The 13,751-nt window shown below is 38.0% G+C and overlaps 1 protein-coding gene across 1 annotated transcript in view; it reads left to right on the top strand.

Annotated features, from left to right (window-relative positions):
• Positions 1-13,751, top strand: part of TNFSF13B (TNF superfamily member 13b) — a 44,489-nt gene that overhangs the window by 28,071 nt on the left and 2,667 nt on the right. The window contains exons 4-5 of the mRNA XM_037136674.2: positions 11,148-11,260; positions 11,348-11,498. Coding sequence (XP_036992569.2) covers positions 11,148-11,260; positions 11,348-11,498 — 264 coding nt within the window. The remainder of the gene's footprint in view (positions 1-11,147; positions 11,261-11,347; positions 11,499-13,751) is intronic.

Here is a 13,751-nt window from a genome sequence, read left to right as displayed (position 1 = left end):
TTCTGGAGGTTCCCAAGCTTCTCCTCATTTTTTTTTTGAATTCTTTTTTCTTCATTCTGTTCTGGTTGAATGTTTCTTTTTTCTTTTTTGTCCAAACTGTTGATTTGAATCCCAGTTTCCTTCCTGCCACTGTTGGTTTCCTGTACATTTTTCTTTATTTCACTTAACATGGCCTTCATTTTTTCTCTATTTTGTGAGCATGTTCAACCATTTCTGTGAGCATTCTGATTACCAGTGTTTTGAACTGTGCATCTGATAGGTTGGCTATCTCTTCATCAATTAGTTGTATTTTTAATGGAGCTTTGATCTGTTCTTTCATTGGGCCATATTTCTTTGTCTCAGTATGCCTGTTATGTGGTAAGGGGTGGAGCCTTAGTATTTGTCAGGGCAGGGTAACCCATGTGGCTGCATTGTGGCCATATGTGGGGGAGGGGTCCAAGAGGGAACAGTGCTGCTTGCTTGGCTCTCTGCTGGCTTTCAGTCACTTCGTCTGCTACCAACAAGCAAATTGGGCCCTTCTGGTACTGCTTCCCAGGTAGGAGGATTTGTGTATGTTCTAGGACCCTGTGGGTCTCTCCAACGAGCTCTCCTGGGAGGCCGAGAGTTTTTCCCACTGCCACCTCAACTCCCACAGTTTTTTTTTTCAGTTAGAGGTTTTGAGGCTTTTATTTTCCTGCACTGGAACCCTGGGTTGTGTGGCTGTCTTGCTCCCCAGTTGTGCCTCCCAGTTATCAGCCAGCAAATGTGGGACTGCCCAGTCCTCCAGCCACTGCCTTGCCTTCAGCTGCCACCTTGCTGTGAGTCCTCTCCACCTCAAATGCCAGTCTCCTCTCCTCCTACCAGTATGGATAAATGTTTCTTCTTTAACTCCTTGGTTGTTGGTTCCATACTAACCAACAGAAATCTAAACCAGTTAGATTTTCTGGCATTTCTGGTTATTTTTTGTTTTTTAAATTTGTTCTTGTCCTTCTTTTGGTTGTGCAAGGAAGAAAAGTGTATCTACCTATGCCTCCATCTTGGACAGAAGGCTGGCTTCTCCATTTTCTATACTGTACTTTACATCCCCATGACTATTCTGTAACTATTAATTTGTGCTTTTTAATCCCTTCACCTTTTCATCTATTCCCCCAATAACCCCTCCCAACTGGCAGCCATCAAACCATTCTCTGTATCCATGATTCTGTTTCTCTTCTCCTTGTTTGCTTAGTTTGTGTGTTTTATTTTAGGTTCAATGGTTGATGGATATGTATTTATTGCCATTTTAATATTCATAGTTTTGATCTTTTTCTTAAACAGGCCCTTTTAACATTTCATATAATAATGGTTTGGTGATGATGAGCTGCTTTAGCTTTTTCTTGTCTGGGAAGCTCTTTATCTGCCCTCCCATGCTACATGATAGCTTTGCTGGATAGAGTAACCTAGGCTATAGATCCTTGCTTTTCATGACTTTGAAAAGCAATACTTCTTGCCAATCCCTTCTTAGCCTTCAATATTTCTTTTGAGAAATCAGCTGACAGTCTTATGCAAGCTCTTCTGTAGGTAACTGACTGCTTTCTCTTGCTGCTTTTAAGATTCTCTCTTTATCTTTAACTTTTGTCATTTTTATTATGATGTATCTTGGAGTGGGCCTATTTGCATGCATCTTGTTTGGAACTCTCTGTGCTCCCTGGACTTGGATGTCTGTCCTTCACCAAATTAAGGACATTTTCTTTTATTATTTTTTCAAATAAATTTCCAATTTTTTGCTCTTTCTCTTCTCCTTCTGGCATTCTATGATATGAATGTTGGTATACTTAGTTGTTCCTGAGGCTCCTTATACTATCCTTATTTTTTTTGTATTTTTTTTCCTTCTTACTGTTCTGGTTGGTTGTTTTTTACTTCCTTATGTTCCAAATCATTAATTTGATTCTCAACTTCATCCACTGTACTGTTGATTCCTTGCAAATTGTTCTTATATCAATTCATGTAACTTTCATTTATTACTATATTTTTTATCCTGTTGAGGTCCTCACTAAGTTCCTTGAGCATCCTTATAACTAGTTTTTTTTTTTTAACTCTGCATCTGAAAGATTGTTTATCATTTTGTTTAGTTTTTCTTTCTGAAGTTTTGTTTTGTTCTTTCATTTGGGCCATGTTGCTTTGTCTCCTCATTATGGCAGCCTCTCCGTGTTTGTTTCCATGTATTAAGTAGTGCTGCTATGACTTCTTGTCTTAGTAGCATAGTCTAATAGAGTGTGTGTCCTATGGAGTCCAGTGGCACAGCCTCCTCTATCGAGTACTCAAGTGTGCCCTCCTCAAGTACAACTTCCTCTTGTTGTTGAGCCTTGATTGTTGTTGGCAGGTCAATGAGAGAGATTTTTCCAGGCCAGACAGCTACAATGACAGGCTGTGACCACTGACCACCAACCTCTGCCCTCTGTCCTGAGGCCAGGCTGTGAACCAAGGCTAACTGCTGCTAGAGCTTGGGCTGCTGTCACTTAGCAAGGTGCAGAGGCTCACTGAGGGTAGCTTCTGCTTGAGAGGATTTAGGAAGATCGGGAGCACTGTTAACCACTTGAGTGGGCCCATAAGTTAGGTGGGGTGACTCTCATTCAGGGAATCACCAGGGCAGAGCACACTGTGTGAGCCATGTTGAGAGAGTTTCAGATATGGTGCCCTCCCATGCTGAGTCTGTGTTGGGAGGGCTCAGAAGGGGAGCAGTGGCCCTTGCCAGATGTTCTGTCTGGGAGAAAGCTGTCCCCTAGACCTGATGCAAGATACTTCAGTTCCTCCTTGTATGCCACTGGTGCCTTTCAAGCTGCTGCTCCAGTGCTGGAGCTCACTGGGAGTGTATCTGAGTAAATCTGTGTGCATGTTCTTTAAGAGGAACTGCATGGGAATTCAGCAGTTTCTTCCCCCAACTCAATCTCCACTGGTTTATACAGCCAGAAGCCACATCTTCCTGGCACAGGAATCCTGTGCTGAGGGGTCCAAATGGAGCAGGGACCTTTTGCTCTTGAGATAAACCTCTCAGTTTTTATACCACATGTGTAAATTACTCTTAAATGTATAATCTTTTTTTCCTTTCTAACTATTATTTTTATTAGAGGAGATTAAAACACAGAGCTGTGGAAGACACAGGGATGAAGGTTGTCACCAACAACCCAAGAAGAGGATCCTCAACAGAATCTAATTCTGCTGGCCTCTTTTTAAAATTTTATTTAATTATTTTTTAAGTATAGTTTTCTGCCTTTTACTCCCTTCCCAGCCTACCCCCCATGCTCCCCACCTCCATCCCATTTCCACCCCCCTTAGCTGTTGTCCATGTGTCCTTTATACTAGTTCCTCTAAATCCCTCCACTTTTTCCCCTGAAATTTCCTCCCCTCTCCCCTCTGGTCACTGTCCCCCTGTTCTCTATTTCAGTGTCTTTGTTTTTATTTTGCTTGCTTATCTGTTTTGTTGTTTAGCTTCATGTTAAAGGTGAGATCATATGGTATTTGTCTTTCAACGCCTGGCCTATTTCACTCAGCATAATGCTTTCCAGTTGCATCCATGCTGTTGCAAAGGGTAGGAGCTCCTTCTTTCTTACTGCTGCACATAATTCCATTGTGTATATGCACCATAGGTTTTGGATCCATTCATTTACTGATGAGCACCTAGGTTGCTTCCAACTCTTGGCTATTGTAAATTGTACTGCTATAAACATTGGGGTGAATAAGTTCTTTTGGATTGGTGTTTCAGGGTTGTTAGGATATAATCCTAGCAATGGAATTGCTGGGTCAAAAGGCAGGTCCATTTTTAGTTCTCTGAGAAAATTCCATAGTTTTCCATAGTGGTTGTACCAGTCTGCAATCCCACCAACAGTGAACTAGGGTCCCCTTTTCCCCACAACCTCTCCAACATTTGTTGTTTGTTGCTTTGTTTATGATAGCCATTCTGACCGGTGTGGTATCTCATTGTGGTTTTAATTTGCATCTCTGATGGCTAGTGATATTGAGCATCTTTTCATGTGTCTCTGTATCCTCTGTATGTTGTTTTTGGAGAAGTGTCTGTTCAAGTCATTTTCCAATTTTTAATTGGGTTAGTTGTCTTCTTAGAGTGAAGTCATGTAAGTTCTTTGTATATTTTGGAGATTAAACCTTTGTCTGGGATATCACTGGCAAATATGTTTTCCCATACAGTCAGTTGTCTTTTTATTTTAATACTGTTTTCTTTAGCGATGCAGAAGCTTTTTATTTTGATGAGATCCCATTTGTTTATTCCTTTCTTTTTTTTTTAAGATTTTATTTATTTATCTTATAGAGGGAAAGGGAAGGAGAGAGGGGGAGAAACATCAATGTATGGTTGCTTTTCGTGAGTCCCCTGCTGGGAATTGGCCTGCAGGGAACTGGCCTGCAACCCAGGAATGTGCCCTGACTGGGAATTGAACCTCGATTGTCTGGTTCGCAGGCCCGTGCTCAATCCACTGAGCTACACCAGCCAGGGCTATTCCTTTCTTTATATTCCTTGCTCTAGGGGACATATCAGCAAAAAAGTTGCTGCATGAAATATCTGAGATTTCTCTGCCAATGTTCCTCTCTAAGACTTTAATGGTGTCACAGCTTATATTTAAGTCCTTTATCCACCTTGAATTTATTTGGGTGTGTGGTGTAAGTCACCACTCATTTCATTTTTTTTGCACGTAGCTGTCCAGTTCTTCCAACACCATTAAATGTATAATCTTCAATATTGATGTCCTTTGGACCTCTGAAATAGTCTCATGGTCTTATCATTTTTCTTATTTCTTTTTTTAAAACATTTTATTTATTTATTTTTGGAGAGGGAAAGGGAAGGGGAAGGAAAGGGAGAGAAATATCATTGTGCGGTTGCTTCTTGCATATTCCCTACTAGGGTCCTGGTCCACAACCCAGGCATGTGCCTTGACGGGGAATGGAACGGGAGACCCTTTGGTTTGCAGGGTGGCTCAGTCCACTGAGCCCCACCAGCCAGGGCTCATTCTTATTTTTTTCACAGTCTTCAGTGTTGCTATGTTGTCCCTTAGCATCTGTGTTTTGATGGCTTAAATGTAGATATGTAGTCCAAATCATTTTCAGGAGTTCCAAGTCTACATGTATGTCTATTTAATATTTCTCCCAGAATATCTTGGTGGTGTCCCAGCCTGAACTTGAGAACTTTTCCCCAAGTTTATTCCTCCTTCAGTGTTCTCTGTTTCAGTAAGTGTGCTAACTATATTCTTAGTTCTTTAGTCCAGAATTCTGGGTGTCATCCTTGACTGTTTCCTCTAACTCAGTACATTAATCTCAAAACTCTATCATTTACTTTTTATGAATATAATTTGAATTAATCTATTTCTCTTTATTTGCATTTTACATTCCTGGTACAAATCACCAACATCCACATTCTAATTTTCTTGCCTCTAGTTTTGCACCTTTTCTTACACAGTAGCCACTGAGTGATATTTCTACACACAACTAATCATTTTCTCTACCACTCACAGCCCTTCAGGTACTTTCCATTGCTGTTCATATAGCTCAGTCAACATGGTCCTGCTTGCCCAGCTTTTTAATCTGCTTTCTGTTGACTTTCCTAGCCCTGCCTCATCTACAGAATGAAGCATACATACTATAGATTTCAGTGCCAAACTGTATTTATTTTACAACTATAAAAAATATGGTTTACTTAATCTACCTTTAAAGAAGTACTATTAATATATTCTTCTTTAAAACTATTTCCAGCATATTAAAGATAACAGACTAGAAAAGCAAGAGAAGTAACCATGTGCCAGCTATGACATATGACATGTGTGATAAGTAGCATTTACTTTCAGTTATTGAGGAAGGTAACATTGAAGTATAAATATATTTGGAGGAGACTTCCTATTCAATATTACTGAAATATATCTTTAATAAAGTTTCACAGTTTCACATAAAGTTGTGTCATCCTAAAATTTATTTACTACTTTTTTATATATGTCAGGATAGGAAATATCTATTTTTTTCAAGAGCAGACAGGTTTAGATATACATTCATGCATGTAAATTATTTTCACATATTAGTACTGACAGTATTTTAATTTAATTTCACACATTTTTAAATTTTATTTTAATTGTTGTTCAAGCGCAGTTTTCTGCTGTTTACTCCAATTCCAGCCCACCCCCAGCCCTCCCCACCTCCCTCCCATTTTCCCCTCCCCCCCTTGTCCATGTGTCCTTTATACTTGTTCCTGTAAACCTTTCCCTTTTCTCTTGAAATTCCCTCCTCTTTCCCCTCTGGTCACTGTCCCCCTGTTCTGTATTTCATTGTCTTTGATTATATTTTGCTTGCTTGTTTGTTTTGTTGTTTAGCTTCCTGTTAAAGGTGAGATTGTATGTTGTCTTTCACCACCTGGCTTATTTCACTCAGCATAATGCTTTCCAGTTCCATCCATGCTGTTGCAAAGGGTAGGAACTCCTGCTTTCTTTCTGATGCATAGATTTCCATTGTGTATATGTACTACATTTTTTGATCCGTTCATTTACTGACAGGCACCTAGGTTGCTTCCAACTCTTGGCTATTGTAAATTGTGCTGCTATGAACATTGGGTTGCATAGGTTCTTTTGGATTGGTGTTTCAGGGTTCTTAGGATATAATCCTAGCAGTGGAATTGCTGACTCAAATGACAGATTCATTTTTAGTTTTCTTAGAAAATTCGATACTGTTTTCTACAGTGGTTGCACCAGTCTGCAATTTCACCAGCAGTACGCTAGGGTTCCCTTTTCTCTACAACCTCTCCAACACTTGTTTGTTGCTTTGTTTGTGATGGCCATTCTCAGCAGTGTAAAGTGGTACCTCATTGTGGTTTTAATTTGCATCTCTTTGATAGCTAGCGATACGGAGCATTTTTTCATGTGTCTCTGGATCCTCCGTATGTCCTCCTTGGAGAAGTGTCTGTTCAAGTCCTTTGCCCATTTTTTAATTGGGTTGCTTGTCTTCTTAGAGTGGAGTCATGTGAGTTCTTTATATATTTTGGAGATTAAACCCTGTCTGAGGTATCATTGGCAAACATTTTTCCCATACAGTTGGTTCTCTTTTTGTTTTAATACTATTTTCTTTAGCTGTGCTAAAGAAGATTTTTATTTTCACATATTAATGTACACAATAATTCTTTTAAGTTTTCAAAAACATTTAAATATACCACATGTTTGAAGCTGAGTGGAGAAGGGAAGTTCACATTTTTATACTAAGGTAAATCTGTACTTTATCTGTTAACTAAGAAAAATCAACTTTAATACTCTTGTAATTTACTTCTAAATTTTTAAATATGTGCTATTAGGAATGACACATGCTTGCTTAGAAAAGCATTCTACAGAATAGGCACTTAATTCATATACTCTTGTTAGCATTTATCAGTAGTCTGACATGTTAAAAGTCTAAGTAAATTTTAAGATGTGGAAACATATCTACACTTAAGTTTATGATTTTTCTTTTAATTTATTGTTTAGCTTGTTTTCTTTAAGGATTTAACATTTATTCAACAGCATGCATTTATTGAATGCATAATATGTGCTAGGCTTCATTCTCAGCATTTGGGTTTATAGCTATGGCTATAGCAGAGTCACAGCTTTGGCCTTAGGGAATAGAATCCCTGTGTATGTGTGAGTGAATGTGGATGTATGTTTGTGTACATGCAGTGGGAAGAAATACAGAAAGTACATAATAACAAGTAAACATGTACTATCTTTAATAAGAATATTTTCAGCAAGTGATAATGGAAAAAATAAAATGCACTAAGCATTGCTAAGATACTCACTGACAAGTGGGGCCTATGCACATCTGGTGTCTCAGTTCTTAGAACTGTTAAGTTGCTGACCTGTGGCTAAACTCGGCTCAAGGTCAAACAACAAACATCCTGGACCCATGATTGCTATGTGGACATATACCAGCCTTACTTCCTCCTCATCATGGTGATCAGACCATCTATATGCTTCACCTTAAAAGGAACCAGTCTGTTTCAACAGCCTGGATCCTGCATTTACATAATGGGTCTAACTGAACCCAACTGACCTGACCAACACCCTTCATTTACATGGGGACTATTAGGAGAACAAGTCTTATGGTTTTGACCTTTATGAACCCTGCCTTTCTTCCTTTCTTTGTTCCACTTGGAGCACAATTTAGTTGCTGCCTAAATCTATGCCTGGACTGCAGTTCTTCCTTTGCTCAAACAAAAGCTTTTTATATTTTATTACAGCCTAAACTTTCTTTTTTGGTTAACACAAGATATGATGATATACCAAAAGAAAATATCAAGAGAAAATAAAAATATAAACTTAATAACTACCTGTTTTCCTCCCCATTCTGACAGTACAACTGTAGAATTTGGTAAGAACTGGCTTAATAATTTTATAGATAGAAATGAATATAGTGTAAAGAAACAGGAAATCAATTTAAGATATTAAAAAATTAGTAAATAAATATCTCTAGCTAGAATATAAACAAGCAGTTTTGCAAACATTTTTTACTTCAATTTAAGAGTATATATTACCTCTATAATGGAGGATGTTTCATTTCCCAGAGTTTCCATAATTAAGTAGTAAAATGCTCTTAAAAAATGAATGCTTGTGACTAATTGCTTAGTATACCACCATTTTAATTCTTTTATGTTTAATGTTGAATTAGTTAATTCAGATGTTTGCTGCATGTCTGCTGTGGGCCAGTCATCATTTTAGGCCCTGGGGAAATAGCAGAGAACCATACATAAACAGTACCTGAACCCAGAGAAGTTGGAATCTAAGTTGTGCATTATTTTAAAAGGGAAAGACAGCCTCTTTGGTCAGAGTATCAAAAAAGTATTATTACAACCACTAAAGCAATTGTTTTGAGAGTCATCAGTTCATATTTTGCAATAATAACCATGAAATTGATCCTTTCTTTTACGTTCAGCATTCTACATGGAAAAGTGCTATGGGCACATGATCTCAGTTAAACTTCAAGGATGGGAAGTGGGGATAGCTGGGGTGGGTGGAGTTTGGGGGGAAAATGGAGACAACTGTACTTGAACAACAATAATAAAATGAGAAAAATTTAAAAGAAAAACATAAAAATACTCCATTATTATAATCTTTTCACCAAAATAATGTTGTATTAAAAAACAGGCAATGATGGGTTTGCCCATTATTCGTGACTTAGGGTATCTTTGATTCGCAGGTATCGTTAATTATCCAGTATACATACCACTGGAGGGTTTTCACTTAAGGAAAGTATTTCTCAGACCTTCTTTGGAAGCAGCAATGGGGTCCTCAGGCCTGCCCCGTATTGAGGTCATTCGCTCCCTGTGAGGGATGGGACAGAAGAGGTTTCTGGCAGTATTTAGGTGTACAAGAGCACCTGTGAAGATCTGGGATGCCCCTTCCTTGCCTTCCTCTCTCCCTCCTCCTCACTCTCCCTCTCGTTGTTCTTCCTCTGTCTGTGGTAATCTGAACTTGGAAGGCTGCCTTAAGGAATTGTTTCATTTTAACTTGAACTTACAGTGACATTTGCTTTGTTTGATCACCTTGGGTTCTTAACTCCTTAGAAATATTCATAAAATATGTGTGCTTGTTTTATATTCTTTCCTTGAAAGTTCTATTTAGGAAAAGTTCAGATATGAGGGGCTTGCCTTGGGACCCTATTGAAGTGGGCTGCACACTGAGTAGTTGTATTCGTGAATTCGAAAGCATTATCAACTACCACATCTTAATATATCTCCTTAAGAAAATCCTCAGGGGAAAATTTCCCTTAATCTAAAATCTGTCACAAGTTGTTCTTTTGTGGAGCTGCTGGTATATTGTCTTGTAGACTCTGAATTTTATTATTGATTTTCTTCCCATTTTTGTTATAACCAAGGTGAAGCTTGGGGACACAAATGATTCAACATTATCAATCATAAAAACATTTTAGCATTATTTTAGATTACCAGTTTCATTTTATTAGTCTATTCTTATATTACCATTTTTAAATTTTCTACTTACTTATTTTATACCAATTTATTCCCCTACAATTTATTTATTGGTATTTATTGGTAAATAAATACCAATTTATTTATTTCCCAGTCTAGCTTTATGGTTCACCATTTACTCCAATATTTACTTAATGGTGAGAATCTATACCAGTGAACTTAATACTGTGAATTGACAGGAAAGGAGTGTTTCCTCTCTTAATGGGGGTTGATGTCCAAAAGCTCCGTGTTCTGGCTCAGTGATTTGGTCCCTCTTGCTAACACATTTCTGTAGTTTCTATCTTCTCTCTGCCCCCTTCATCCTACTCAGGAACACAGTGCCTTCCCTTGTTACTCTCCAAGTAAAGTCTGAGGGATAATAGAAAAATGTAGTAGTGAACAGAAACCACTTCAGCTTGAACATTACAGATCATTATCATAGTTCCCGAGCCATTTCACAGTAGAAACTATGTCTTAGTAACTTTCCTTACTCTCCTTAAACTGACCTTTCAAAGGCGCTCTTACACACCCCTCTTAAGGACTCACAGGAAACTCTCCCGCCGCATCTCTCACAGGCAGTGAGTGACCCCCCAAATGAGCCAAGCCTGATGACCCTACTTGCTCTTCCCTAAAGAGATCTCTGAGAAATACTGTCCTAAAATAAAAAACCTCTGGTAGCATACTGGGTGAGGATGACCTGTGAACCAAAGACCTCAGTTATGAATAACAGGGCAAACTCATCCATGCCTGTTCTCACACATTATTTCAGTGGAAAGAGGGGCTTGCCCTCTCCTGATAACTTTTGCTAAACTGTCAACATATTTACTGTGTCCTCTTTAGAAACCAAAGAAAAATGGAGAGAGAAAAATATCTCTTACTGTGTCATTCAGAGACAGTTTGTACATTCTTTGCCTCAGACTTTCCTATCCAGACCAGCCTTTATTAGGAAAATGGCTGAAATACAGAAGAATGTAAGAAAACCAGACATTTCATGTGACGTGTTTGCTGCCAAGTTCCTGTATCTGACAGTTGCCTGAGTTAATATGTAAACGACACTGGAAAAACCAGTGGAGTAATGTGATTTGTCTTCTATTTCCCTTTTTTTAAAGCATAAAATTCTCCTCTATGTCTCAGACTCAGTTTAGAAATGAAGTGGATATGAAAAATTGCTTTTCTCAGTTTCCTGTCTTGTAAATTGTTCTCTTCGTTGTAGGATCTTACACATTCGTTCCATGGCTTCTCAGCTTTAAAAGAGGAAGAGCCCTAGAAGAAAAAGAAAATAAAATATTGGTCAAAGAAACCGGTTACTTTTTTATATATGGTCAGGTCAGTTCCATTCCCATTCTGCTGCCACAGCCCCGTGCTTTCCATTTTGTGCTCACTTCTGACTGAGTTCTTTGGTTTATTTCTCAGGTTTTGTACACCGATAACACCTTTGCCATGGGACACCTAATACAGAGGAAAAAAGTCCATGTCTTTGGAAATGAATTGAGTCTGGTGACTTTGTTCCGATGTATTCAAAATATGCCTGAAACACTACCCAATAATTCCTGTTATTCAGCTGGTAAATAATAGTTCTCTATAAATAGAAAGACATTCCACAATATACTGTCTGGTTTTTGTTGTCTTGAATGACAAGCTAGTCTGATTTAACTGAGACAGATAAAATCATTAGTAATAGTTTTATTATTTTTATATACGTTTAGAAAGGGCAGTAACTCCATAGCCATCAACACTAAGAACAATTATAAGCTTTATTTTCTTTTTTTAAGATTTTATTTGTTTATTTTTAGACAGAGAAAGGGAGGGAGAAAGAGAGGGAGAGAAACATCAATGTGTGGTTGCCTCTCACATACCTCCTACTGGGGACCCAGCCCACAACCCAGCCATGTGCCCTGACTAGGAATCGAACCCTCAACCCTTTGGTTCGCAGGCTGGCACTCAATCCACTGAGCCACATCAGCCAGGGCAGCTTTATTTTCTTTAACTTCTAATAACAACAACAATAATAGAAGATAAGAGAGTTATTAGCATGTGTCAGGCACCCTTGTCTGCATTTTATTCTTGTTCATTTAATCCTCCTGTTTAAAGAGGTAAAATCCGAGGCACAGAGCTATGGTAACACCTGTTGTCTTAGGCTGCACAGCCACTATGTTCCAGAACATGGTTTCAACCATCCAGTTTGATTTCAGAGTGTGAGATACCAAAAAATCTTCTTTACATGCTAGGGATAAAATTCCCTTGGCTGATTTGAGGGTCAGGCCACATTGCCCAGTGGCTTCTCTCTCACTTTCAGGCAGGTAACATCGGGTATAATGGGCACCAGACAGGTGACTTTGGGATGTGAAACTGTGGGAGTGTGCATGCATTTCACCTCTGGGGCAGTAAAGATATGGAGTTAAAAGAGAATGGGTAGGCTTTATTAATTTCAGCTCTGTGTTGGCTGCATTGCCAAGATAGCCTTTATTTTGTTTGGGGGGTAAGTCCAAATTAATCAAGTCTGATATGAGGAAAAACAAAGAGTACTTGCCTTATCGCATTTATTCCTCTGGTGATTTTGACAAATCCATTTAGAACCCTGAACAATGTCTTTGGGTCCAGTTCCTGTGAAATGGCAGTATGAAACCTAGGATTGGAGATTGGCTGTACAGTGTGACGTACCATATTTTGAAGGTGTTTACTAACAAATGCACAATGAATGAGAAAGAAAGGGACATAGCACACAATAATAGGGATGATTATCATTCTAGATCTGAGGCCATAAAAAATTCTAACAGGTTGATGGAGAAGTTTGTTGCATTGGAAATTCCTAACTTTCATAAAAAACTGCTTCACTGCACCCAGTGGTCACTAGTGTTTCAATGCTGCAAAATATTTATAATTGAGGCTATGCCAGTCTGCTATTTATTTATATTGCTCAGTACTTATACCTACAACAGACTTTCAGCTTTCCTAATAATCTGTTCCTCTCACATTTGCTTTCTTAACCAGATTTCCTAGATGCCTTCCTTTTTAAGAATAAACAATTTGACCTTAAAGTATTTCTCAGTGCTAACAGCTTAGTGTTATGTGTGAGATGCATTCTGTATGAAATTTTAGGTTTGCAATTTTTATCTGTTCTGGGGTGAATTTGTTTAAAATCATTAGTGACAGATTACTGTATAAGTGTATAAAGCTCTTCCATAATAACCAGAAAAAAATTAAAATGCTCCTTTTGAGGAACCCAACATAATACCAAAGAACCTCTTTTCTATACAAGGCGGAATTTTATTCATTATTTTATTAACAAATTAAACGTGTTTATTGTAGAAAAGCTTAGATTGGTATAAGCTCAAAGAATTGAAATAGCCAATAACAGTGTCAGAATTTTAAGGAGAACCTATTTTGAAAAGTGGTCGGTTCTTGTGGTTAAGTTGTGTAGATACATACAGAAACATTCACAGGATATGCTGTCTAGAGTTTGCTTCAAATTATAGATGAAACAAGATTGTCATTGGGTTAATAATTTTTGAAACTGAGTAATGAGTATGTGGAATTTACATTATTCTCTCTATTTTAGAAAACTTTTAATACTTTCTTAAATAAAAAATAAAAAACAAAACATGTTGGTGGGAGGGGTCACTCACACTTTATTTTGAGAGTTACTATTACTTAATGCTTTGTGATCTATGGCCTTTGTCAAAATATTAAATTGTCTTCAATCTCTATGGTAGTGACTAACGCAGTCAACAACAAATTCCAATCTTTTTTTATTATTTAGTCATTAAATGTTTTGCCAATCCTAGAAAATGCACACATTAATTACCCTTAACAATAC

The sequence above is a fragment of the Artibeus jamaicensis genome, unplaced genomic scaffold (genome assembly GCF_021234435.1).
Source record: "Artibeus jamaicensis isolate MK-2021 breed Jamaican fruit bat unplaced genomic scaffold, CSHL_Jam_final contig_559, whole genome shotgun sequence".
NCBI classification, from domain to species: Eukaryota; Metazoa; Chordata; class Mammalia; order Chiroptera; family Phyllostomidae; genus Artibeus; species Artibeus jamaicensis.
This window is presented reverse-complemented; position numbering and strand designations above follow the sequence as displayed.